This window comes from Ursus maritimus, unplaced genomic scaffold, assembly GCF_017311325.1.
Source record: "Ursus maritimus isolate PB19 unplaced genomic scaffold, ASM1731132v1 scaffold_29, whole genome shotgun sequence".
Lineage (NCBI taxonomy): Eukaryota > Metazoa > Chordata > Mammalia > Carnivora > Ursidae > Ursus > Ursus maritimus.
The window spans coordinates 33,587,228-33,613,309 of NW_024425452.1; the positions used below are offsets into that span (position 1 = coordinate 33,587,228).

Here is a 26,082-nt window from a genome sequence, read left to right on the forward strand (position 1 = left end):
ATTTTGAAAAACAAAACAAAAAAAGGTTTTATTGATTTGCATAAGAACATGGAAATTGAAATAGATTATTTCATACTTTTAATAAAAGTTCTAACCTATAGGGGCACCTGGGTGGCACAGCGGTTAAGCGTCTGCCTTTGGCTCAGGGCGTGATCCCGGCATTCTGGGATCCAGCCCCACATCAGGCTCCTCCGCTATGAGCCTGCTTCTTCCTCTCCCACTCCCTCTACTTGTGTTCCCTCTCTCGCTGGCTGTCTCTATCTCTGTTGAATAAATAAATAAATAAATAAATAAATAAATAAATAAAATCTTAAAAAAAAAAAGTTCTAACCTATAAAAACGGGAGATAATCATTGCTAGCTCTGAGTGAGGCAGGACTCTGAGACTCAGGTCTTCTACCCAGCTGTTATCCCTGTCCTGATGTAACTTACCTTTTCTTGGTTTGGTGATTTGGTGATGTGTGTCACACCCTCAACAGAGTTGGCTGTATGAAAGCCAAATATTCAGTCACCGTGACGTTCTCTAGTACTTTTATTACAAATGAGAACAGTTAACAAATCATGAGTGAAGTGTTTCATTGTTGGAGATTTAATCAATGTCTTCATTTTTAAAGAGGTGGTCTGAATTCTTTTGAGTTCTAAACTTTGATGAGGAGTTATGTAGAACACCAGTATGTGAACACTCCGAATGGAAGAACAAAATTAATAAGATGGAGAATTTCTTCCTTGGAAAAGGATGTTTAGTTCTAAAAAATCATTAGCGGAAAAGATTATTATTTTGGGTTTTTGTAAGAACTATGGTTAGTAAATAGTGAATTTTCATTATGATCTATCATGCTCACATTTTTCTTTATTACTTTATTCAGTTTGAAGTTGAATTATTAATAATTGAAGAATTTTACACTTCATTGCCTGTATTGTCCCTAATAAGGTCATAAACTGCCCCCAGTTTCCGTTTTTGAGATTTTCCATCCTTAAGCCAGAGGCTTTTATTCTGCCTCTGGCTTTTCACAGAAACACCTGGTGGGACATCAGTGTAGTCTAAACTTAGCAGTACAGGGGTGGGCAAACAGTTCATCAGGTAGTAATGAGTTTGACTTTTTTAAAGACTTATAAAAGAAAACAAAGAATGTGCTAAAGTAATGTATATGGCTCAAAAGCCTAAAGTATTTATCACCTGGGTCTTTATTGAAAAAAATGTTTTGACCTTTACTCTTAAGCATTCAACATTATTAGTCCTTTAGTATACTAATTAGGTGACTCAACAAGATCTGAGGGATTTACATCATGGTAGACTTAAATTGGGAAGAACTTAATTTGTTATCTCATTAGACCAGTGTTTTTCAACCTTTGTTTAACTGAATTTCCATCAGTACTTTCTCACTGTACCACCTCTATATTCCTACCAGCCAAGAAGATCTTCTGAAGCCTTAGCTTTTATAATTTGTATTATAAAACCAGTAGCTGTGTTTAATTTTTTTTTAAATACATACCCTACTCAGACTCAATTATAATATTTCCCCCATTACTGTACTAGATTTTTAGATTACCTGAGACTATGGATGAAGACAAAATCATCTTTGTTCCCCACTTTTCCTCTTTCCATATCTTGCATATATATAAATTTAAAGCAAATCTTGATTGTGACCGTAACTTAGACTTCATTACATTGTTCCAAAAATGATTGCTGTTAATAGCTTCAGCAGTTAATGGGTTCTTAGACTCTCTTACTTATTTCATGGAAAGTTGACCCTAATTTCTAATACTTATACCTTTAAGTGAGAATACTTTTCCATAATAGACATATGTGGTAATGTCAACAGCAATTAAGAGTAGTTTGGGGAGGGGAGGGCACATGGGTGGCTCAGTTAGTTAAGCAACTGACTCTTGATTTCAGCTCAGGTCATGATCTCAGAGACATAAGATGGAGTCAGTGTCATTCCCCACACTTAGCAGGGAGTCTGCTTCTCTCCCCCTTCCTCTCTCCCTCCCCCACCACACACACATATGCACTTGCTTGCTCTCTAAAATAAATCTTTTTTTTTAAGTAGGTTTTTTTTTTGTTTTTTTTCCAAAATAAGATTGGAAGACATTAGTAATTTAAAAAAAATTTTTTTTTTAATTTACTTGGAGAGAGGGAGAGCAAGCACACGTGCAGAAGGAAAGGGAGAAGGTGGGAAGAAGACTCCCCCCTGAGCATGGAGCTGGACAGGGGGCTTGATCCCAGGTGCCCAACACATTATTACTTTTCAAGATTTTATGAAAATATCTGTAGTCTTCATATCTGATGTTAGATAGATCAGCAGTTCTCAAATGCTTTGGTTTTAGGATGCAATTACTCTCTTTAAAAATATTGAGAATCCTGGGGCGCCTGGGTGGCTCAGTTGGTTAAGCATCTGCCTTTAGCTCAGGTCATGACCCCAGGGTCCTGGGATTGAGCCCCATGTCAGACTTCCTGCTCAGTGGGGAGTCTTCTTCTCCCTCTCCCTGCTCATATGTGTACACATGCTCAGGCTTTCTCCCCCCGCCCCCAAAAATAAAAGAAGGAAGGGAGGGCAGGAGGAAGGTAGGAAGGAAAGGAAGGGGGAAAGGAAGGGAAGGATGGAAGGGTGGATCCTGGGTCACCAGGGTGGCTCAGTTGGTTAAGTGTCCAACTCTTGATGTTGGCTCAAGTCATGATCTCAAGATCCTGGAATCGAGCCTTGTATTGGGCTCCCCACTCAGCAGGGAGTCTGCTTGAGGATTCTCTCTCCATCTGCCCCTTCCCCCCCCATATGCTCGCATGCACATGTGCCTGCTCTTTCTCTGTAAAATAAATGCATCTTTAAAAAAAATACTGAGGATCCAAAAAACAATCTTTTGCTTATGTAAGTTAGATCTATCTATATCATATTAGAAATTAAAAATGACAGATTTTTTTAATATTTACTAATTCATTTAAAAATAACAGTAACAAAGTTACATTAGTATAAATAACATTTTATGAAAGTAACTCTTTGCCAACACATTAAAAAAAATTGGTGAATAGGGTAGCATTGTTTTATTTTTCCACAAATTTGTTTAGTGACCGGTTTAATAGTGCAGAGCAGAATGCTTGTATTTGCTTCTCTATTCAATCTGTTGTGATTTTTTTCTTTTGGTTGAAGTATATGGAAGAAATATCTCACTGATACGTAATTGGAAAAGGGAGGAGAGTCCCAGCAGTCTTTTGTTGTTGTTAAAACCGCATATTCTTCTTTGATACTACACCAAAACTCACTAAGCCGTAGTTTTAAAAAAATTAATTACAATATGGACTCTGAAACCAAATTAACAAACTTCTCATATTCTGCTTCATGAAAATCTGATCTGTCTGGTACTTTGAATACATCCTTTACCCAAACAAGGTTTTGTTTGTTTTTTGCTGGGGATGTCATGTCCTGGGCCTTGAACTGAGGATGCTGAGATCAAGAGCTGAGCTGAGCTTAAGAGTCAGTCGCTCAACCAGTTGAGCCACCCAGGCTCTCCCAAAGATGCTTTCGTAACATCATGCTTGGTTATTTGGAAAATATTAGTTTACCGAATTATGCAGATCTTCCAGAAGTTAGCACAATAACAAACTATCACAGTGCTTACTACCACCATCGATTTTATCGGTAAAGCTTTTTAGGTATTGAGAAGCTTTCAAGCCAGTTTGTTTGTTTGTTTGTTTATTTATTTATTTTTAAGATTTTGTTTATTTATTTGACAGAGAGAGAGAGACAACCAGCGAGAGAGGGAACACAAGCAGGGGGAGTGGGAGAGGGAGAAGCAGGCTCCCAGTGGAGGAGCCCGATGTGGGGCTCGATCCCAGAGCACCGGGATCACGCCCTGAGCCGGAGGCAGACGCTTAATGACTGCGCCACCCAGGCGCCCCCAAGCCAGTTTAATTAAATTCAGTATATACTGTTTGAAGCCAAATACAGGTTTTCTAAAATCCTAATTTTCTTGGGGTGGCTCAGTTGGTAGAGCATGTGACTCTTGATCTTGGGGTTGTTAAGTTCGATGAGCCCCATGTTGGGTGTCGATATTACTTAAAAATAAAACCTTAAAAACAATTCTAATTTTCTCTTGGAAGCTCAAAATTTATTATCTGTAATGATGAATATTGTTCTTGAAGTGACAGTCTCACTTTATTTTTGAGAAAATAATCTGCCAGGCGTTCAAGCATGAGTAATCATAGTTTGTATCAGTCCCTCTTTCAGGTAAAAGTGGTATTTGGTAAAACAACAACAACAACAACAAAATGAGTAGTACAGCTCGCAATTCAAATGGTCAGACAGGTGCTTTTCCTCAAGACATTCGTCATTTAATATCAGAGGTGTTTTGTGTTTACTCCCCATTTCATTACGCAATATTAAAAGACTTGTGTGCAGGGGCTAATATTTAATAAACTTTTTTCTGCTTCACTAACAACATTCAACTGGCTTTTTTTGTTGTTGTTTTTAATTTTACTGTAAGTACATGGCAGTAGAAAATCCCCCGACTCCGAGTCTGGTCAATGCCGTGCTGTACTGCTTCTGTTCGTGCTTGGGCACTGGCAGGCTTCCGCAGTACTGCTGATCGGAGCAAATGTGAGCGCAGCTCAGAAGGCAGGGAGCGTCTTGGTATTGTCATGAATATAGTGTTTTACCTTGCGGACCTGCTCAGGTCCCAGGGTCTCAGAAATCCCCAGGAGTTCAGGAACCACACTTTGAGATTGCTTAGAGTAATAAAAGGCGTCTGTGTTCAGATGAGGGACCATAATTTTTCAGCTATTGATGATCTGTGTTCTGCAACATCTCAATTAAATTTCTAAGATTCCTTTAAAACAAACAGGCTGGGTGCATCCTTTGCCAGGACTGTGAAGAAGCACAGTATAGTGAAAAGTTAACAAGTCTATGTTTAACAAGTCTGTTCCCAAAAAAATAAAAATTACAATTAATAATTTTTTTTTAAAGAGGTCTCTATTCATGTGAGGCACTAACCAGGTATTTGAATTTGGTTAAGTACTTAGGCCCTGTGAGGCTCTGGTTTTTTATTCTAGAATGATATTTTTAGACTAGATGATTTCCATATTACCTTCTAATGCTCAGATTCCAAGAGTCTATTCTAAAGTGATTATCTAGTAATATTCTTAAAATTAACAGCTGTTTAATTAGCTGCCTGCCTTTTATTTTTCTTTTAACGTCACCTCTCTTAGCTAAAACCAGACCTTCATTAGGAAATCACTTTTTGAACATCTAATTAAAGCTATTAGGAAAGGCAAGGGAAAAATGAATTTTCTCTTTAGAGGATCTGAAGTAAAATGAAAAAAAAAAAAGATGTGTTAAAGCTGTATCTGGGTACAAAAAGCATTCATTATATTGTTTTTTCTATATGTTTGAAATACTACAAGATAAAAATGTTTAAAAGGTCAGGAAATGAAGGACTTGGAGTTGATGAAGATAGTGAGCGCCAGCGTACTTAGCGCCAGTTGATACCACTGTGCACGTGAAAGACCAAAAGCATATGTTTTTTGAATCTGTTGCATTTTGCTCCATTTTTTTTGTTTTATGTCAGATCTTGCTAATATTAGGTAGGATAAAGCACTTTAACCTAGAGATTAAAATAATCGAGTCATGCAACTAAGTAGCTGTGTTACCTTTTCTTACTGTTTCCTAATCTGTAAAATGGAAATGATCATTCCTGTGTTTGAAAAGTCAAATGAGTCCTATATGAAACTACCTCCTAAGCCCTAACATTCTGAGAATATTGCACGGTGGGATTTTTTTAAAGAGGAAAGAAAGGAATGTGTTTTTGTATGTGATGAAGTAAAACCACATTTCTGACTTTTTCAGGCCACTCGACCAGATATGATCAGGATCTTGTCAGCAGCCCTTCACGTAGTACTGAGGAGGGACATGTCCCTGAACCGGAGGCTTTATGCGTGGCTTCTGGGTAGGTCTTTGATGTGTACCATCTTAGGCGAAGAAAGACAGAAGGAAATTGCCGTACTAGGTATTATCAAGTGGTGTGTGTCCTAAGTGAAGAAACTCAGTCTGCTTAAATAGACAAGAAAAATATAAATAGTATTAATAAATTACATGACGAAATTTCAAAATCCTCTTAACAGTAGAGGCTTTTTTAACCCATGAGTCGTGTTTCCTTTGACAAGATTTTTTTCTTCTTTGAAATTAAGGCTGTTATACTGTGAGTATGTAGACAAAGAAAGGTAAATTAATAACCAAAATAATAACATAATTTCCAAAACTTTGTAGTCATCAAAGGAATCAGAACAATTACTATTGTCCTGCACACGATTCCTTACCAGTCTCCCACTCAAGCAGTAAGTTCTTTGTTCTTCCATACTTTTTGTGAGTGTTTGGCCTGTCTTCACAACTCCTTACTGCCCAGAGTGAAAAGATACAATATAACGTATCTTGGAGTTTCTGAATCTTCAGTTATTTCACTCTTCGTAAGATTGGAAAAAAAAAAAATACAGGATAATGCTGGAAGACTATTATGATACTTACGTATTGAATTGGTTTCCCTTTATTAAACTATCTAAAATGATCTCTCTTGCTGACATTGATTGGGCTGCTAACTGGTAAGTGGTTCTGTTTTTGAGATATTTGCTGCTTTGGTATTTAGTGAACAACATTCTGAGAATTGCATTTTAATTTATTTTGCTGTTTGTTTCCATGGAGGTTTTGATAACAACGGTGCTATCATAGGACCCAGAAGCACGAGACACAGTAACCCTGAAGAACATGCCACTTACTATCTCACTACCTTTTCAAAAGAATTGTTGGTCCAGGTAATGAATGCTTTCACTTTATTTTTTGGCTGCTCCCTGATTGGTGGAGTTACTCGACAAGTGTAAGACAAGGTCCTGCCTTAACTGAATTAGTTCATTGTCGAAGGGTGGAGACAAGGCTCACAAATACCCTAAGAACGACTGTAACAAGCAAACGATTACAATAAAATGAGTAAGTCATCTTAAGATAGACTCACCTCTCTATAAGTCCAGAGATTTTTTCTTACTTTGTTCTCATGACTTTATTAATACATAATTTCATCTTCTCACCTGTCTGCCTTATGAATTGGAGCTCTTCCAAAAATGAGCTAGGACCTGTGTTATTTCCTCTGAAGCCTCATGGAAATTTGGGTTGCAAGAGGAATCTGAATGTGGTAAATTACTTTTGTAATGGAAAGGTTAAAATGAGCCATAGTTTTATGTTATTTTTACTTTAATTATGAGATATTCAAAATAACTCATAACAAACAGAAAATACATGGTATCTGAAGCATTTTTAAATGAGTGAGGTTGTAAGAATACAGTTTTGAGTTACCAGTGGGAAGACAATTGCATAGTAGCAGACACTGTCATGGTACTGTGCCATACTTTAGGGCCTGTTGATGAGGATATTAAATAGAAACATTTTTATCTTTTAGGCAAAACGTCAAAATAACGCATGAATTTATTTTTCTAGATTTTTTTTAACTTTTCCACTTTTTTTCTAGAGAAAATATAAGCACTCTTTTTTCCCCTCAAGATGGATGAATGTAACTTTTTTTTCCCCTTAGGAGGGGGAAAAAGCTAACTGCAGTGAAAGAACTTCAGAAAAGCAATAAATGTAAATCTCCATTATGGTCATATTTAAATTTTTTCTTAAGAAAAAAGTCTTTGCATCTGTTTATTTAAATGACTAATATACTTTTTCTTTTTTAAAGGCAATGGTGGGGATCTTACAAGTGAATGGATTTGGAGAAGAGAGCACTTTAATGCAGGATCTAAAACCTTTTCGTATTTTAATCAGTTTACTTGACAAACCTGAGCTAGGTAATACATATTGTCCTAGGGCATAAGGTCATGTGTGGTTGTTTTGTACTGTTTCATAGTAAAAATAAGAGTCATTACATAGAGAAATTGCTATATTTTGAGGTGGCCTTCAAATACAGGTTCTCAACAATTTCTTACCTAAAATTTTAAGAAGATAGACATGTATACATCCAACCCATATGTTCTCATATTTTACCTTGTACTATATATGTACTATATATATATACGCTATATATTTTACCTTATACTATATGTGTAATGGAGGAGTCATTTTAAAGATACTATCTAAGTTTTTCTTAATCCTGATTAAGTTACTGAAGCATTTATGATCTGTCATGACTATCTGTCTTAGAGTTCACAAAATTCAAGGACTCGAGCAAAAATATCAGGGTTCTCTCCCTCAGGTTGATTCCCCATATCGTCCTTGTTTTATGTATTTTCCCTATCTTCATTGTATATTTCCCAGATATTAGATCTATTGGGAAGTGAGTTATGGCACCTGAGACAAAATTTGAGAAAAACCAAAAATATTAGAAACAATAAAATGAAATAATAAAGAGTGTAATTTTATTAAATTACATGCAGATGTTTTAGCAAATATGCATGTCTTCTTAACAACTATTAAAAAAGAAAAATTTTAAATATAAAAATAACTTGAGTTGCATCAGTGGCTTTGAGAACTTATTTTAGCTCTTGCATGATAATAGATGAAGCTCAGAGATTTTTTTTTTAAGGAGATTAGCGTCTGTTGTAGTAAAATTTGCCTTGTGCATTTTTATATCATTTAAAATAATAGTAGTAGTAGTATAAGTATTTATTGAATACTCATTATATTCTGGGAACTGTGCTTTCCCACCTTACAAATATTTTTTTCCCAATCCTCTAACAACCCTGTAAGTTCGGTATTATCCTCATTCTACGTGAGGAAACGAAAACTCAGAGAAATAAATAACTTTTCTAAGGATATTCCTATTAACTGCCAAAGCACACTTCCTTGATTTTGTAATTTTTATTATGTCAACCTATTGTTAAATAAACACTTGTTCAGCTTAAAATACGAAGTTTAGTATAGCTTCCAGAAAAAAATTTTTTTCAAAATACTTGTTTTAAAGCATCCCATGATCAGGCCAATTTGTAAATAATCCTGATTTGTCAATGCTAATTAATTATTGTCTTTAATATGTCTATTAATTTTAGGACCTGTAATTCTGGAAGATGTCCTAATTGAAGTATTTAGAACATTATATTCTCAGTGCAAAGCAGAACTGGATCTTCAGATGGAGCCACCCTTCAGCAAGGATCATGCTCAGTTAAGCAGGTGGGTTATCAAAAACCTAAGCATTTGGGGCGCCTGGCGGCTAGTTGTTGGGTGTCTGCCTTCAGCTCAGGGCGTGATCCCGGGATTCTGGAATAGAGCCCCACGCCAGGCTCTTCCGCCAGGAGCCTGCTTCTTCCTCTCCCACTCCCCCTGCTGTGTTCCCTCTCTCGCTGGCTGTCTCACTCTCTCTCTCAAGTAAATAAATAAAACATCTTAAAAAAAAAAAAAAAAACCTAAGCATGATAGAAAGATGTCCTCATTTATTGATATTCATGAAGTAGAGACTGCTCTGTGAAATTTGTGTTCTGCATGAGTAGATCTGATTGTAAATATTACTGTATTTTGGCAGTATGAACTCTCATAATTAACTGTGCTGATCTTTCAAATAGGCATTTACCTCCTGACTACTATATAGTAGAACCAGCACATTCCAGGGTTGGTTCTCAGTCTGTCTGGTTAGAATACTAAAGTTTAGCAGTTAATGTGAAGATACAGATTCCAGGGAACTTATTCACACTTTCCAAACTCAGAAGAGGTGAACTGCCACATGTCAGGAATGGAAGTTATTTCTTGCTTGGTACAAGTCCTGATTGTTTGCATGGGGTTGTGCCTCTTGGTTACTTGGCACACTCAGGAGACCAAATCATAGTTCAGAAAAAGATTGAACACGGAGTGAAATGAATCAAAGGCTACCAGGTGTTCTTTCAACAATTTTTTTTCAAGTTATGATTATTTCTTCTTTCAGGTATATATATAAATATGTATTTTTATAATGCCTGGGAAAGTCATGTAATATGAGCATATCCTTTTCTCTAAGTCAGTGGTAGATTCATGTTCACAAGGTTTTACCTTTACATTTCTTCTCTACTTTCAGCAGCATACCTGTTTTCCAGTCTCATCTATCATTATGACATAGGTTTCAAGACTGTAGTTTCTTTTACGTAATTTGCATTCCACTTGTGTCTCCTTTCTGGGCTTTGGAGATAACCTGGGCTTTCCTAAAACACAGTTTTACATATTAAAACATTTTAAGAGAGTTTTGATTTCTGATAAATATTCTTGTAATTCTTGTTTGAGAAGTTAATATTGACTGCTCTCGTACTCGATTTCATTCTGTACTCTGCTTGATAATCTGTGTTGCCCTATAGAATATTCAGTTAGTCTTTTTGCTATAATATGCTGGCTGTATTGATAGTACCTCACTGTATATAAAAACAACTGTTTTAACTGTTAGGAAGGGTGGCAAGAGATGGTAGGTAGGTGGGTGCTTAATAGGCCAGAGGTCCCCCACTTGAAATAAGTTCTTTTTCCCTGATGGAATTTCTGTAATCATGGCCATTTACAGTATTATTTCGTTGTTTTTCAGCTAAGAGTAATAATTTTCAAGGGAAACAAAAGAATGTAATGCCAAATTAACGGGCAGTCAAAAGTTCGAAAATAACTTGCTCTTCTTTTGCTGGAAGCACAGATATTTTCTCTTATAGGCTTATTTCTGATCTTGATCATACATGAGTTATGAAAACCTGAATTTGGAAAAGTACACATAAAGTAATAGAGTGTCGGTATGAAAATTATTTGTTGCGATTTTCTCGCTGGCAAGTGTACTAGCAACTACCTAGCAATATGTACTGCCCTGACAACATTGCACTCAAATTTAATTCTGAAAAAAAATGTTAATATTTCTTAGTTTTTGTTTGTTTCTCTTTTCCTTTTTTAGTAAACTAAGGGAAAATAAGAAAACAGCAGAGCTGATTAAAACTGCCAACCTTCTTTTTAATTCCTTTGAGCCTTATTATATGTGGGATTACGTTGCACGTTGGTTTGAAGAATGTTGTAGGTATGTTAAACTGTTTCATTTGTTTTAATTTAATAGCATCCAAAGCCAATTTTTTTGAGTCTAATGAAAAAAATGTTCTTTTATAGATACATTCTACTACTGACAACTATTATTTAATAACCATAATCTGTCTCTGTCATGTCACTCTAGAGCATAGAATCATTGATCATATAATCTTAGAATTGCACAGTAGTTTAGAAAACAAGTTATTTAGTTACCAGCATAGATGAAAGATTTTCCCTCTCCAATCTATAGTAATCCGGTTTTTCTTCGTTGTAGAGAAAATACCGAATTTGTGGCTGTTGCCTCAGCACACTTTACCAAAATGATTCCCACTTTTAATAACAAATTCCTTGGTCATTCTTGTGTTTTTTAAATCCTAGAACTAGTCCATATTGTCAGTGGTGAGTGAAATGGTGAGTGAAAAATGCCCTCTACCTCTTAGGACATAAAGTTTAAAAACTCTGAAAACCCAAGAATACTGGTGAACCTGAGTGGAATCTCTGGATTCTAGACCAGATCCTCTCAGAACAGATTAACCTCTCAAGCCTTGGGAACATGTAGTCATAAAGGAAGCATGTGTGATCTTGGAAGTCTTTTAAAAATATAAAACATTAATCCCTGTAATGGTTTAGAAAGTTGTTTGCTTACTCATTTGACAGATAATGAGCACTTAGGAAAAAAGACAGTCCCTGTCTTCAAAGACCTTATAATGGGAGCAGTAATATATGCACATGCTTATTCCTAGTATTAGATTAAAAGTTACAGATACCTTGGGGCACCTGGGTGGCTCAGTCAGTTAAGCTCTGCCTTTGGCTCAGGTCAGGATCCCGGGGTCCTGGGACTGAGCCCTGCATTGGGCTCCCTGCTCAGCGGGAGTCTGCTTCTCCCTCTCCCTCTGCTCCTCCCCCCTGCTTGTGTTCTCTTTCTCTCTCTCTCTCTCTCTCTCAAATAAATAAATAATCTTTATTTAAAAAGTTACAGCTACCTTAATAGATTAAAATGTGGTAGGAATAATGAGGAATTATGAATATCTTTTTGCCACCTAGTTCTGGCCTGGGCTTCCACCTTCCTTTCTACATTCACAAATACTCACCCACCATTCTTTATCCTTCTGTACTATTCCCTGAACACACAGTGCCTGACCCTTCACTCTTGCTGCTGAGCCTTCACTTGTGCTATTTCTTCTAAAATATTCTCCCCCCTACCCCACCCAGCCCATCTGGGAAATCCTATAGAGAAGTGACCCAACTTTCAGGAGCCTTCCATGACTCCCTCAAATCTCCCATCAGAATCAATTCCTACACTGCCACATTGCTATATTTATTTGTCTATATGTTTATATTTCTTGCTTGCTAAGGACTCTGTCATATTCTTTGTGTCTTCAGAGTGTAGGGCAGTGTATGGTCTTACAGAACTTACATGATTTAAAGTGAATGTTTGTTGGAGGAATGATCAGAAGAGGCCTCCTGCAGGAAGATGATGTTTGATCTCAAACCAGGAAGGGTGGATACATTCTGGATTTGAGAGAATGAAGTTGAGGGAGGACAGCAAATCAGGAGGACAAGTTGGTATTAATAAAAGTCCCTGAGGTTATAAATCAAACAGCAAATAATCCATTTTAACTAGGAGATGGCATGTGTAGTGGGCACAAGTCCAAGAAAGTGAGATGCACCCAGAGCCCTTGGACACACAGGCTGGGGTTCCAGGGAGCTTGAGCTTAGGAATCTTCCTTGGACATTTTCCACTCGGAGTTCAGTGTCCTGGGGGCAGGGGGATGTTCACAGGAGCATCATTGTGTGTGTCCAGTGTTGATTCTCATTAAAAAGAAAGCGATGTATGTATGATATGAATATTCATATCACTTAGTAGTATACTTGATAAAGCGAATTTTGTCCTTTTAGGAGGACATTGCACGCCAGACTTCAGATGGGGCCTGGAGATAGTAGTGAGTCATCTGAGTTACAGCTGACGAATTTCTGCTTACTGGTGGATTTTTTGTTGGATATAGTTTCTTTGGTAAGACCACCTTGGTAAAAAAGTATTGAGGAAGTGTAATAACAGTAGTTCAGATATTTCCTGTTGGAGACAGACCTTATCTTTAAATAAATTTCATCTTTAAAGTTAAATTGATTTTTTTCTCTTTTGGCATAACTTTTTTCCCTAAGTTTTTTCAAGTGTTTTTCCTCTGACATATGTATAATACATATATAAGTCTTATGTAATACATGGAATATACTTCATAACTACATGTTACTGAAATCTTAAGTGTTTACCGTATAGTGGTCTAATGCTGCATTTATACTCACTAATAATTCTTTCTATTAAATGAAGACTGTTGGAAATCTTTTCTCCTTTTCTCTCCTCAATTCTTTGCTTTCTCCTTTTGAAGCCTACTAGAAGTATGAGGGTGCTGTGTCAGGTATGACATTCGGCCTGTCTTTTGTCTTTAACTGATTGTATTCACTTTTTTAGTACTATAATTTCTGTAATATAGCTGATAAAACTGGGGTTATTTTATCATACATACCTTGAAGTACTTAAACTGAGAATTTGGGAATAGAAATTTTGTAAGTCAGTAATAAAATGAGCATACAATGTTAATTAAGAGCATGATACCTATAAAATATTGCAGATGAGTATAATTCTTTCTTTTGTTATGTACATTAAAAATAAAAGAAATAATAGAATTTTGGGGTTATACATTATGTAAACTTGTGTCATTTCACTTTCCATCTTCAGGAGACTTACATTGAAATCCAGACAGAACACTTGCCCCAGTTACTGCTCAGGATGATTTCTGCCCTGACAAGCCATCTCCAGACACTGCACTTGTCTGAACTCACAGATTCACTCAGGCTCTGCTCAAAGATCCTTAGCAAGGTTCAACCTCCACTCTTATCTGCCAGCACTGGAGGTGTGTTGCAGTTTCCAAGTGGGCAGAGCAGCTCGGTCAAAGAATGGGAAGACAAAAAGGTAAGGTTTGCTATTATTTTTGGTATTAGACCAATTATATTTCTTCAAAGCAGAATACTTTATAGTCATTTAGGTATCAGTGAATTTTTTTCTAGACTCGAGTGTTGTGGCAGTAGTCCATCCTGTAGGCTTTTGGCAGTTTAGCTGTCTATAACAGCCCTCCACTAGAAATACAATGCCGGCAACATATGTAATTTTTAACTTTCTGGTAGCCACATTAAAAAAATAGAAGCAGGTGAAAATAATCTTAATTATATTTTATTTAGCTCAGTATAGCTAATATATTATTTCAACATAATGACAATGTAAAATCGATGTAATATTTTAAAAATTATTTTACATTCTTTTTTGTACTAAGTCTTCAAAATTCCAGCATATGTTTTATACTTACAGCATTGAAGTGCAAAATTTTTATCAGAAATATTTGATCTGTATTTAATTTTATAAAGTATACATTTGAAAAATTAGATTTATATATCCAAGTTCTAAACATATTTAAAAATTTTATAACTAAATTAAGTATTACTTTTTGAGTTTTAAATTAAATGAAAAAAAGTTCCTTTGTCAGATCAGCTATGTCTGACAAGCTCAGTAGTCACATGTGCGTAGTAGCCACCATATTGGACGGCAGGTTTACAGTCTAAACTTTACTGGTCCTTTTTATAGATACACTAAATTGTTGATGTGCTCTTCTCGAAATCCAGAAACTTTTTGCTCTATTCAGTCTTCCAGATTCTTAGTGCTAGCTTTGTGACGTTGAATAGAATTATGATGATTTTAATGGCCATAATGTCATACTTAAAACACCTGTGATGCACCTGTGCAACAAACCATGTATGTAGTTCCGTTGAACTTGGGCACAGTGGTTCTGTTTTAAAACAAAGATTTAAAAGTTTCTGATATCCGGGGTTCATTATCTTAGTTCTGGGTTTGGGTTTGTATAGTTGCCCTTTTTTTTTTCCATTGCTTTTTTTTTTCCAGCCAGGCAAAATATTTTATCAGGATAGTCTAATACAACCTTTCCCATCAAGTATTAGTCCTAAAACTTTGTTATTGGACCTTTTAAATATATTGCTTTTTGTGTATGAAATGAACGTGACCCACAATCAATTTAAATATATCCTAGGATTATCCTACATAAACTAAAATCCGTCTCTTATTTTCCTTCCTACCTGCTTACTGTTTATATGTGATACATATACTGATTCTGTTGTAGAATTCATTTTGTTCTGTTTCCTTAATTTATGCCTATAGGATCTTCTTAGAAATAAAACTAAAATAGGTATTAACTGCTTTGTTTTTTGTTGTTTTTTTAATGAGATTAGTTTCAGTAGGGGGAGGATCTCAGCATTCTCCCAATAGCATATTCAAATATGTGAATATTTATTATGTAGAAATAAATCATCTGGAAACACTTATTGGTGGTTACAGGTTAAGGTAAATGGGAACATCCATTTGTATTAAATGAAGGAAACTAAATAACACTTTTTTTTAACATAATGGTGCATTAACCAGAGAATGTGCTTTTCCCTGTCTTTGGTTTTCTTCTGTATTCTCAGGCCATATATGTTCTTTCCTTTTTTTACCTCAGCACAATGGTATTATCTTCACTGAAATGTCTGAAATTTATCATATTTGAAATCTGAGAGTATTTTCATTATTCCTTTTTTTAAAAGTATAAGGAAAGGAATGATTCTTTAAAAAAACTTGCGACTCTAATTTAGTGCGTTTTTATAAAATCAGTGTATTGGGTATCTATACCCAAATGTCCAAAACATGTCATTTCTTTCAAATTTTCAGAAAGACGCTTTATTATAAAATAATCTGAAGCACAGTTATATAATACAGACCATACAAATAAATGTATACGTGTTTAACTGAATTTATAGCTCGAATTCTGTTAATGTAATGTCCATGTGTTTTATGATCCTTGTATGAAAAAGATTAATACAGAAATAACTTTACGATAATAAGCTAATGACAGTTTTACCATTTAGATGAGACTTCTTTTTGAAAAGGTATTAATACAAGGTTTTAGATGGTTTTTAACCTTTCAAAGTAGAAATCTCAGCAGTTCAATTCTGATAGCTGCCTCTGAACTCTGGCATTATAATGTGAAAAGTTGTTACAGCGATAGGCTATGGTAAAAACATCGTGAAGTTTACGATCACCTAAGCTAAGCTATTAACTACTGACCTTATTTGCTATGTAACCTTGGGCAAGTTTCGTTTTTAACTTCCTGAGCCCCTCAGTGTGCTTACCTTTGAAACTCAGAAAACAGCCTCTTTTTATCCGGTACCCACTCTGTGTTCAGTGATGAAATAGCACAGTCCCTGCCTTCCTGACCCGTTTTTGCTAGTTGAGAGACACACATTAAACAAATAATTGCACATATAATTATGGTCGTGATGAACACATGAAGGAAAATACAGAGTGGTAGGAATATGGAAAATGCGGTGATTTGACCTGGATTGTGGGTGTAAGGAAGACTTTCTTAAGGAAGGATTGAGTGAAGCCCTAGAGATATGGGGTAGAAAAAAGAGAGCACTTGATAAAGGAAGAAGCATTCCCAAAGGCTCTTCGGCAGAAAGAAATGCTGTGCACACAGCAAGGGAGAGATGCAGTCTTGAGACAGGCAGGGGCCAGGGTGTACAGAGCCTTTCACCATACCGGGGCTTTTATTCTTTATTTTAGAAGTAGTGGGAAGTCCCTGAAGGGTTAAAAGGCAAGTGACATAACATGATTTGTGTAATAGATAAATTACTTCACAGTGTGCAGCATGATCTCAGAACGTGGATGTGGAGAGACCTGCAGTAGAGTAGGTGAGAGCTGGTGGTAACATGCTAACAGGATGGGGGCCTGAGGACAGAGAAATAAATGGATTAGCCATATATTTAAGAGAAAGCGATCAGTAAACCCTAGTAACAGATTGGTAAGGGTTATGAGTGATCACTAGCATTTATTGAGAGCTTACTAACTGGCAGGCACTAGGCCATGTGCTGTCTTAATCCTCACAGCAACTGTAAAATTTAGAAACTATTGTTCTCTCAATATATTTATCAGAAGACTGAGGTTAAATAACTTGCCAAGCTAGTAAGTGGCAGAACCTTAGCTGACTCATGGCCAGTCCCATTCACTGCTTGCTCTTCTGGAGTGGGTGTAGGGCAAGTATGAAGGAAAGGTGGAGAAGATCCCAAGAATCACCCCTAGGTTTCTGTCTTCTGATTTGATGAATGGTGGTGTCATTCACTGAAGCAAGGAACACTGGGTGAGGCCCTGCTTCATAGCAGGAGAACATTTCGTTTGTATCTTCAGTAGTCTTCAGTAAGATCACTTTATAGTTACTAAGAAGCGCTCTTATTCAAATTCAGCTTACACTCTGGCACGGTCCCCAAGCAATTCATGATATGTACAACTTTTGTTTCCTTAAACTAAGTCATAAATCACGCTTGGTGATTGTTCTCCTCCGGTCCTTGGGAAGGGGATGGTTAGTGCATCCGAGCTCTACTCCAGAGGCTGGTCCGTCTTTCGTTAATACTGTAATTGTCTTCCTATTTTCTCCTTCGGATTACAGACTATTCCTTTTATTCCTAGTACCTAATGTGGCATCTGGCACATAACGTGGGTTCGGTAACTATTGAAAGAATGTAAGATTAATGGCACACATTTAAATAGTATTTTAATATTCAAATAGTAAACTTTCTGTTTAAAAAGTAACAGAAATTTCACATTTGTGGGTTCTGAACGGATGACCTATTAGAATTTATTTCTATTTTTTAAAATTTCTCATTCCTTGCATTGTTTAGACATTAGGAAAGTGATTTCATGAAGTAGATTGAATAAATTGTCAGTCATTTGAAAACATGCATATGGATGCTAGAGATTTGTGCATACACATATTTTGCCCTCAAGAACCCAGCCTTAAGCTATACATGTAGTGAATAATACTTAGCGAATGAGTTTATATTAATATATACATTAGACCATACCAGTATTTCCTGTTGATTATCATAGACACATGAATCAGTGGTAGAAACTATTCTAAGATTCAGTAAATCATCGCATCCAAATTGACTTCTCTCAGAACATGGCCATTTCTAATTTTTAATTTCTCACATACACACTCAACCACTTAGCCTTTGCTCTTTTTAATGTCTATCAGGTATCATCAGTTTCTCTTGAAAATCCTACTGAAGTGTTTGAAGATGGAGAAAATCCCCCAAGCAGTCGATCATCAGAGAGCGGGTTCACTGAATTTATACAGTATCAGGCAGACCGAAGTGATGACATTGACAGAGACCTGAGTGAGGGGCAGGGGACAGCTGCCATCCCCATCGGTAGCACATCCTCCGAGACAGAAACGGCCTCCACTGTGGGATCTGAAGAGACCATCATCCAGCCGCCTTCCACAGTCACTCAGGGGACAGCACCCCGAAGTGGGAAGACAGCCCAAAAAACTGCAATGCAGTGCTGCTTGGAGTATGTCCAGCAGTTCCTCACCAGACTTATCAACCTCTACATCATTCAGGCTAACACTTTTTCTCAGGCTTTGGCTGCAGAGCATCCGGGGGACCTCAGTCGAGAGCAAGAGCAAGGAGAGACTCCAAAATGGGACAGAGATTCGCATGGAGATGTAAAAGAGAGAAACATAAGTAAACAAAAGACTTCAAAAGAATACCTCTCTGCCTTCCTTTCTGCCTGTCAGCTCTTCCTGGAGTGCTCCAGTTTCCCAGTTTACATTGCTGAGGGGAACCATACCTCAGACTTACATTCTGAAAAATCAGAGACTGGTAAGGTCGTCTTGGTTTTATTTAAATTTAAATATTTTTTATGGCACGCTTTTTTTTTTTTTTAAGGAGCACTCAAATATTAAAACTGGGACTTTTTTTAGCCAGTTCATTTTTTAAAGTGTTATTTAATTTGTAGATTTTTTAAAAAATGATACACTATCTTTATGGGGAGATACATATTGATATATTGGAAAATGTTGTGATTTTGATGTGTTTCACAGTTTGCTTGCAGATGAGTAAAAGTTAAGGACATTAACTCCTTTCTCTGGAGAAAAGTAATGTAACTTTTAGATCCATTGGTTTCCTTTCTTAAGACTAGTATCATATATGTTTACCATTATTTAAGTTTTATATATGCACACGCATAGTGCAGTGAGTGCTATGAGTGCTACATAATGTTTGATTAATATACTATTTTTCAGGACAAGGAAATAGGTTTATGACTTGGCCTAAGAAAAGTACATACTAAAAAAGTGTATGAAATTCTTGTTGCTGCTTTATTTTCTTAAAGCTCCAGTCTAGGTGAGAAACCATGGATTTATTAACAGGTCAAGGCCTAAAGGTAGTAAGAAGAGGTGCTTTGATTTTTTTTTTTTTTTTTAAATAAACCTGAAATTTAGAGTCCATGTGAAAGGTTTAGCGTGATGAACCGTGTTGGCTTCCGTCTTCTGTTTCAGATTGCGAGCACGTGCAGCCTCCGCTGTGGCTTCAGACTCTGATGAGTGCTTGCAGTCACGCAAGTGATTTCAGTGTGCAGAGTGTTGCTATTTCATTAGTCATGGACCTGGTGGGACTTACGCAGTCTGTGGCCATGGTCGCCGGGGAAAACATCAACGGCGTGGAGCCTGCCCAGCCCTTAAGTCCAAACCAGGGAAGGGTAGCAGTGGTTATTAGACCTCCCCTCACTCCGGGCAATCTGAGATACATAGCTGAGAAGACTGAATTTTTCAAGGTAAATTCTAAGAAGTACATCCATGACTAAGATGGTACTTGACCTAATTTGCTTAGCAGAGATCTTAAAGATGATAATCAGGCTTCAGTGAATACCTCTTCATATTATAATGTATAGAAAAAGATAGATACCACACTTAATCTGTACTGCTTTGCCAATCTTGCCCCCAGTTTTGTGAGAGGGAAGAACATAAGGATGAGAGGAGATGAGGATAAAGTTAGGGAAGGCAAGTATTCGGGCTCTAAAGCCACAGAGGGAATAATTTCAGCTAAAAAGGAGCTAAGATCATTTACAGAGTAAAACTTATTTCCACATGATGTGGTTACGACACTTTTGCTTTTCACAGAGTACAATCTCAGCTCTACAAAATTCCCAGGAAAAGTTTTTCTGACTCTGTATTGTCTGATCATCATCTGTGGTATATGATGCCATTTGGGGGGAAGAAAGCAGTTGTTTATTTCTGTCACAGCAGTACAGATGATATCCTCTACGTAGAAAGAACATCAAGTATATCGGATTATATTACGTCTTAAATAGGTAGATTCTTTATATATAAAAAAAATTCTTAATTTTATCTCATTTCAAGTCGTGTCCCACCAGATCGTTTCTCCTGCTAGATCAGAGTTGGTTTCTATAACAGTGTTGTGGTGGTAAACCCTAAAAATGATTACATTTGTTATTAATGCTATCGTGGCTCATGAAGTGGCTGTTAACACATGGAACTCTGAAATACGTACAACCTAGTTTGTATATCTTACATAATTTGGATATTTGGACTATGAATTATATTTCATTTTGTAACATACAGTCATAAATATTAAATGCAGTGTAGGGTTTGTATCCTGTTAAGGATAATGTGTTCTAGCAACACTTTACTAAATGGCACTAAAATAGTGAAATAGGGTCTTCTCTGGGCCCTGCAGAAAGTTGTTTTAAACATCAAATATCATTAGGGAGGGGCCTTAAAAAAATAAAAATAATCAATCCTTAAAGGTCTGTCATAAGAGGTTCTAATGACCTTTATGACCAAAAAGTGAGCACATGGAAAGCTACACTTTTAAATCTCATCCTAATGGCATAATGGATATTAAAGGCCTTCGAGGTCTGGCATCCAGAGGCTTATTGTACCTAACAGGAAATGTTTGTTAAAGAAGGTTTAATTTGTGGTTTCGTAACACTGTCACTTTTACATCTTTTTCTGTAGCATGTAGCTTTAACATTGTGGGATCAGCTGGGAGATAGGACACCTCAGCACCACCAGAAAAGTGTGGAACTGTTTTATCAATTACATAACTTGGTTCCTTCTTCTAGCATCTGTGAGGATGTTATAAGTCAGCAGCTAACCCATAAAGATAAGGTAAATTCTTTTCTTTTTATCTTGTCCCACCCCCACCTACCCACTCCCATTATACCAAAAGGTAAATTAAAGAAACTCTAGGAAAATTATTGTAGCTAGTATTTGATTAGAGATTACATAAATTCATCCAGAGTGATCTTCATATCTTTAAAACAAATTTGTTCTGTCCTTTTTGGAAGAAAGTTCTTCTTTACAACAGCATCAGTAATATGAAAAATCAGGTAACCCACAATCAGATTCTGGGTTTATTTCTTGATTCAGGACACAAGTTGTGGGTAGCAATGATTAAAGTTGTTGCTGGTCCAAGTTCTTGGATCATTTAAATAGAAAGTAGTGGCCTTGGTTATGGAAGTTGGATACATTAACAGATGCATGTGAAATGAAATGATGTGTGTGTCAAGTTACATTTATAAGCTAAGGAATGCTAATATGTGAGATATTATTTGCATTATAATAAATAGCCAAAATAAGGATTTTGTATCCTAATGTATATGGAGCGATCCAGAGGTCAGTAAGAGTAAAAGTGATGGAGTTCTGGGTGCTCCTAAGAAGCAGCCGGAATTGTTGTTCTGGTTGACCTCTTCAGGGCAGTTCAGTGAAGTGTACGGTCTTCTCGTGCCTGCTGTGTACCATCAACCCAGGATTTTATCAAACAGCTTTTAGAGGTGCATCACCCTAATTTTTAACAACTCTAAATGCTAGTGAGTTTGAAAAAAGGCATTGTGTTGAGTAAATGAAGCTTTTAGTAAGGAGGGAAGGGGCTAATGAAGGAATAAATGAGAGGAATAAAAAGTTTATTCTATTAAAATTCTGTTTCTACTTTAGCACATTCTTTGAAAATTGTTTAGGAATAAAATGTTTAATAAAGCCTTGCATTTAGTTTCATTTGTTTACATTAAGTATAAATCTAGGACAAATTATATACCTGTTTACTTGTGTAATGTTTTATTTTTAAAGAAATACTAAGTTCTGAATAAAGGTATTCTACATCCATGAAAAAAATTAAAATACTTTTTTTTTTTAACATGTTTGTATTGGTCGATGTACAGATACAGGCTTCATAGGAAAAGCATTTATTTGGCCTCAGGAAAAAAAAGCACTCCTCTGACTGATCAGAAGCTGTTTAGACAGTTTCGGTCCCTGATTTGGCGAGGCTTTTCCTTGAAGGATTCCACATATGCTAGAGGAAGACTATAAAGATCTTGATAACGTCACAGTTCCTACCTGATTTATATTAATTCATGTTCATTATCTAACACCAAATGCTGGTCTTTCTGAATAATGTATTTTTCCATTGTTCTGACCATTACTACCATAATGCTTAATGTTTTCAAGATAATCTCAAAGTGATGTAATTATTTCTTACGGAAATAATTTTTTAGTTGTTTAAATTTTTGAATCTAATAAACCAGCTTTATAAGTAATGACAAATTCATTTGAGACCAATATATAATTTCTGGGAGCAAAAGTAAATTGTGTAATGAAATAAATTTTGACTACTAAGTATTTATATTAAGAGGGAAAGTGCTTCCTCTACTGAAGACATCGTAACATGTGCTTCTTTCTATCCCCTGTAATCTAGAAAACTGGTTACCTAGTCTAAATATTAATGATTTATGAGGTAGCATGAGATGATCCTTCAGGTTTAATATTTCTGTATATGTTTAAGTCTGTTTTACATTTCTGCTTTCATAAAAATAGTTGGTTGTGTGTGGAGTACCGTGAACATTGAACCTAATACTGCCTCTTAAATTGCTGTTTTGGTTTATTAAAATCCCTTAATGTCTCCAAGGGAGAATAAAACAATTTAATCTCCCATCTTCCTCCTCAGAAAATAAGGATGGAAGCGCATGCGAAGTTCGCGGTGCTTTGGCATCTCACAAGGGATCTCCATATAAATAAGTCATCATCTTTTGCACGTTCTTTTGACAGGTTGGTTGCGTTTGATATTCGGATTTACAGTCACGTATCTCAATGTCTTTTTTCTTGAATCCTCTGGCTAGTGTGGCAGGGGTAGAAAATAACAGTTTACAGATTTTGTAAAGAAAACCTGTAAATTATTATTTTTTTAATCTAAGCTATGTTAAAATGCATGGCATTGAAGCACTCAGAGCCCCTTTCTTTCACTAGATGACAATTCATCAAGACCCTATTGTGTGCCAGGCACCATTCTAGGTAACGGGGATACAGCAGTGAATACAGCCTTTTTGAGTCTCTATTCACAGTGAAGTTTCATTTAAACAGTAGATTATGTAACTTTCTCCAACAGTTATTTTCAATCTTCTGCCCGAACTGGACCTAATAAATTTATAGCTAAAATACTGACGGACCACTTGTGTGGATTCAGAGAACCGGTAGCTGCCTGAGAGTGGTTTCGCTACTTGTCTAGACCACTTAAGAGACTTATCCCCCAGATGTGCGATTTGCACTAACTTCCAAGGAGATGCTGTTACACGGTGGTTCGGATGTTGGCAGGATAATAGCAGTCTCACCCGCAGCTCTCCTAGAGGCGGCCCACGATCTGACTATGCTTATAGCCCCAGCTCAGGACCAGGTGTGTGCTCTGCTGGACATCACCTTTTCAGCAGCAGCATCGTTTTTAAATTATCTGCTATTGAACCAGTACAACGAACTAGGCCCTTGGCCTAGGTACTTTACAAATACCGTCTCTCATCTGATGCCTGCCTTTTCTCATTACACAAATGAGGCACTGAAGGACCAGAGAAATTAAGTCGCTTGCCCAAAACCACACATGAGGTCGAGTGGATGGCCCACATTTGAATCTTGGGTTTTCTGATTCCAAACCACACCTCTATACCTTTCACAGGTCTGTCCTTGAATTAAGCTCATAGGTTTGACTCTAAAGAGATTGGCTGCAGAAGAACATAGGAGCAGTGCTGACTTGCAGGGAGTTCCGTATTTGGTGACATGAACAGGAATATGGTGCTGAAACAAGACTAAGGGGTTTTTTTCCTCCCTATTCTTCAGTTAATTTATCTCATGAAAGTAATATATGCTTGTGAAATTTTAAAAAAGCAGATGATTTTCTCCTTTTTCATATCTACTGAGACTATAGAGATTAAGATTATTAAAATGCTATGGTCAGCAGTTATCCTGAAGTAGGACTACTTTTAAAAAAGTTAATTCAAAATAACAAAACTTATAATATTGATTTAATAAAACTAGAGTGCTACAATTCAGGTAGGTGTTTTGTTCTTTAACTGTTGGTGTTTATTATAGGTCACTGTTCATCATGTTAGATAGCCTGAACAGCCTCGATGGTTCTACCAGCTCCGTGGGACAAGCCTGGCTGAACCAAGTGCTACAAAGACATGATATTGCAAGAGTTTTAGAACCATTGCTACTGCTCCTGCTTCATCCCAAAACTCAGAGGGTTTCAGTGCAGCGTGTACAAGCAGAACGCTATTGGAATAAGGCTCCCTATTATCCCGGAGAAGAGAGTGACAAGCATTTCATGCAGAATTTTGCCTGCAGCAATGGTGAATATCCCATGGAAGTGGAACAGCTTTATTTAGAATTAAGTTATAAAAATAAAGTGAGAGGTGAACACGGCGGTGATGGGCAACAGTGAGGTGTTCTCCATGGGCTTACTTTCTCCCCTCCGCATGCCCTGGCGGTGCTCCTGTGGGCCATGTCAGAATGTACTTCGGCAGTACCTTAGAGGACTGGGATCTCTCTTGTCAGTTGATTCAGAGGAGGAGTCAACACAGCCCTGGGCAAAGACAGTCCTCAGTTTTGAGGAAAATACCTGTGGAGTTTAACTGGCGATTTTGGTCCTGCAAGGCTGTGGAGGTATTTCACCCGGAATGTACAGTAAGCTTGTAGTGCACATTTGGATTTCATGAGTCATTTTCTTTCTCTGTGAAATGGGAATAGTAGCGCCCACCTTTCCAGGCTTCATTGTGAACCTCAGATGTCATCTCTTTATCACATGTGTCGGGCAGACTGGCATATCGCAAGTGCTTGGTACAAATTCACTATTATTCCTAGAAGTCCACACTTGACACGCTGTCACGTGATGCCATCTCTAATACAGTAATAATGGCCCCATAGATTAGGTTAGTTTATTATACTTCAGAGTCCAAAGATGCTCACATATCGCATTTGTATCTTGACAAATAACCCTGTGGGGTCAGTAATAAAAAGGCCATTTCCCGGAGCAGGGAGCTGCTGCTGAGGGGCTGTGGCTTCCCCACAGTCCCATGGCTGCTAAGTGACGAAGTTGCCACCGAGCCGGTGTGCACCTACTTGATCTTCAGTGTGTTTCTACGGCGGCTTCTTTCCCTTCTCTGCCTTCCTTTCCACTGCATCCCCTGAGTCTTCTCAGAGCGTGCTCTACCCTGCTTAGTGCCCCAATTTCTTTGTGTTAGCGTTTCACCCGCTGTGGTTCCTGCCTGTCTGCGGAATTCTCGCCTTGTCTTGACATCAGCCTCCTTACCTGTGGGGTCATGATGCTTTCCCTGTTTTATAGCGTTTGCTCGGTACTACTCATATGGAACTGGCCTGCTGCTCTTTCTAAAAGACTGCCGTCAGCCTAGTATGCCCCTCGGGAAGTACAGAAATGGATGCATGTGTTTGTGACCCCTACCTAGTTCAGACTCTGTAGAAGGCAGTGATGTCTTTTCCTCTCTCACCGCCGTTGTCTCCAGGTTTAGGGCCTTACTTACTAGGTAATTCATAGATGTTGAACGTTACTGAAATCAAGGAACTACTATATATATACGTATGTATACATAAGTATATATACATACATATATACGTATGATCTACCAGACTACTTGAATTCTTAGAAATAGCATAGCTAAAGGGAAGTATCACACAGGGAGGGAAAAAAACTAAAATTTTGAACTGCAGTACAAAAGATACCTTATTTGGGGATAAGGGCAAGTTTTTATATTGTATCTGTTTTAAATGTGTTGTTCTGTTTAATTCAATTGAAATAATAGGCTTTCTCTTATTGAATTGTCTTTACTAAATTCTAGTTAATAGTCCTCTACATAATTTTCTAAC

At 37.0% G+C, this 26,082-nt stretch overlaps 1 protein-coding gene across 1 annotated transcript in view; it reads left to right on the forward strand.

Moving 5' to 3' along the window:
- DOP1A (DOP1 leucine zipper like protein A) overlaps positions 1–26,082 on the forward strand; it is a 104,015-nt gene that overhangs the window by 50,463 nt on the left and 27,470 nt on the right. Inside the window, exons 7-18 of the mRNA XM_040643702.1 lie at positions 5,837–5,936; positions 6,686–6,795; positions 7,713–7,821; positions 9,019–9,139; positions 10,857–10,976; positions 12,881–12,995; positions 13,719–13,952; positions 18,115–18,742; positions 19,420–19,694; positions 20,899–21,051; positions 22,883–22,983; positions 24,292–24,551. Of these exons, the coding sequence (XP_040499636.1) occupies positions 5,837–5,936; positions 6,686–6,795; positions 7,713–7,821; positions 9,019–9,139; positions 10,857–10,976; positions 12,881–12,995; positions 13,719–13,952; positions 18,115–18,742; positions 19,420–19,694; positions 20,899–21,051; positions 22,883–22,983; positions 24,292–24,551 (2,326 nt within the window). The remainder of the gene's footprint in view (positions 1–5,836; positions 5,937–6,685; positions 6,796–7,712; positions 7,822–9,018; positions 9,140–10,856; positions 10,977–12,880; positions 12,996–13,718; positions 13,953–18,114; positions 18,743–19,419; positions 19,695–20,898; positions 21,052–22,882; positions 22,984–24,291; positions 24,552–26,082) is intronic.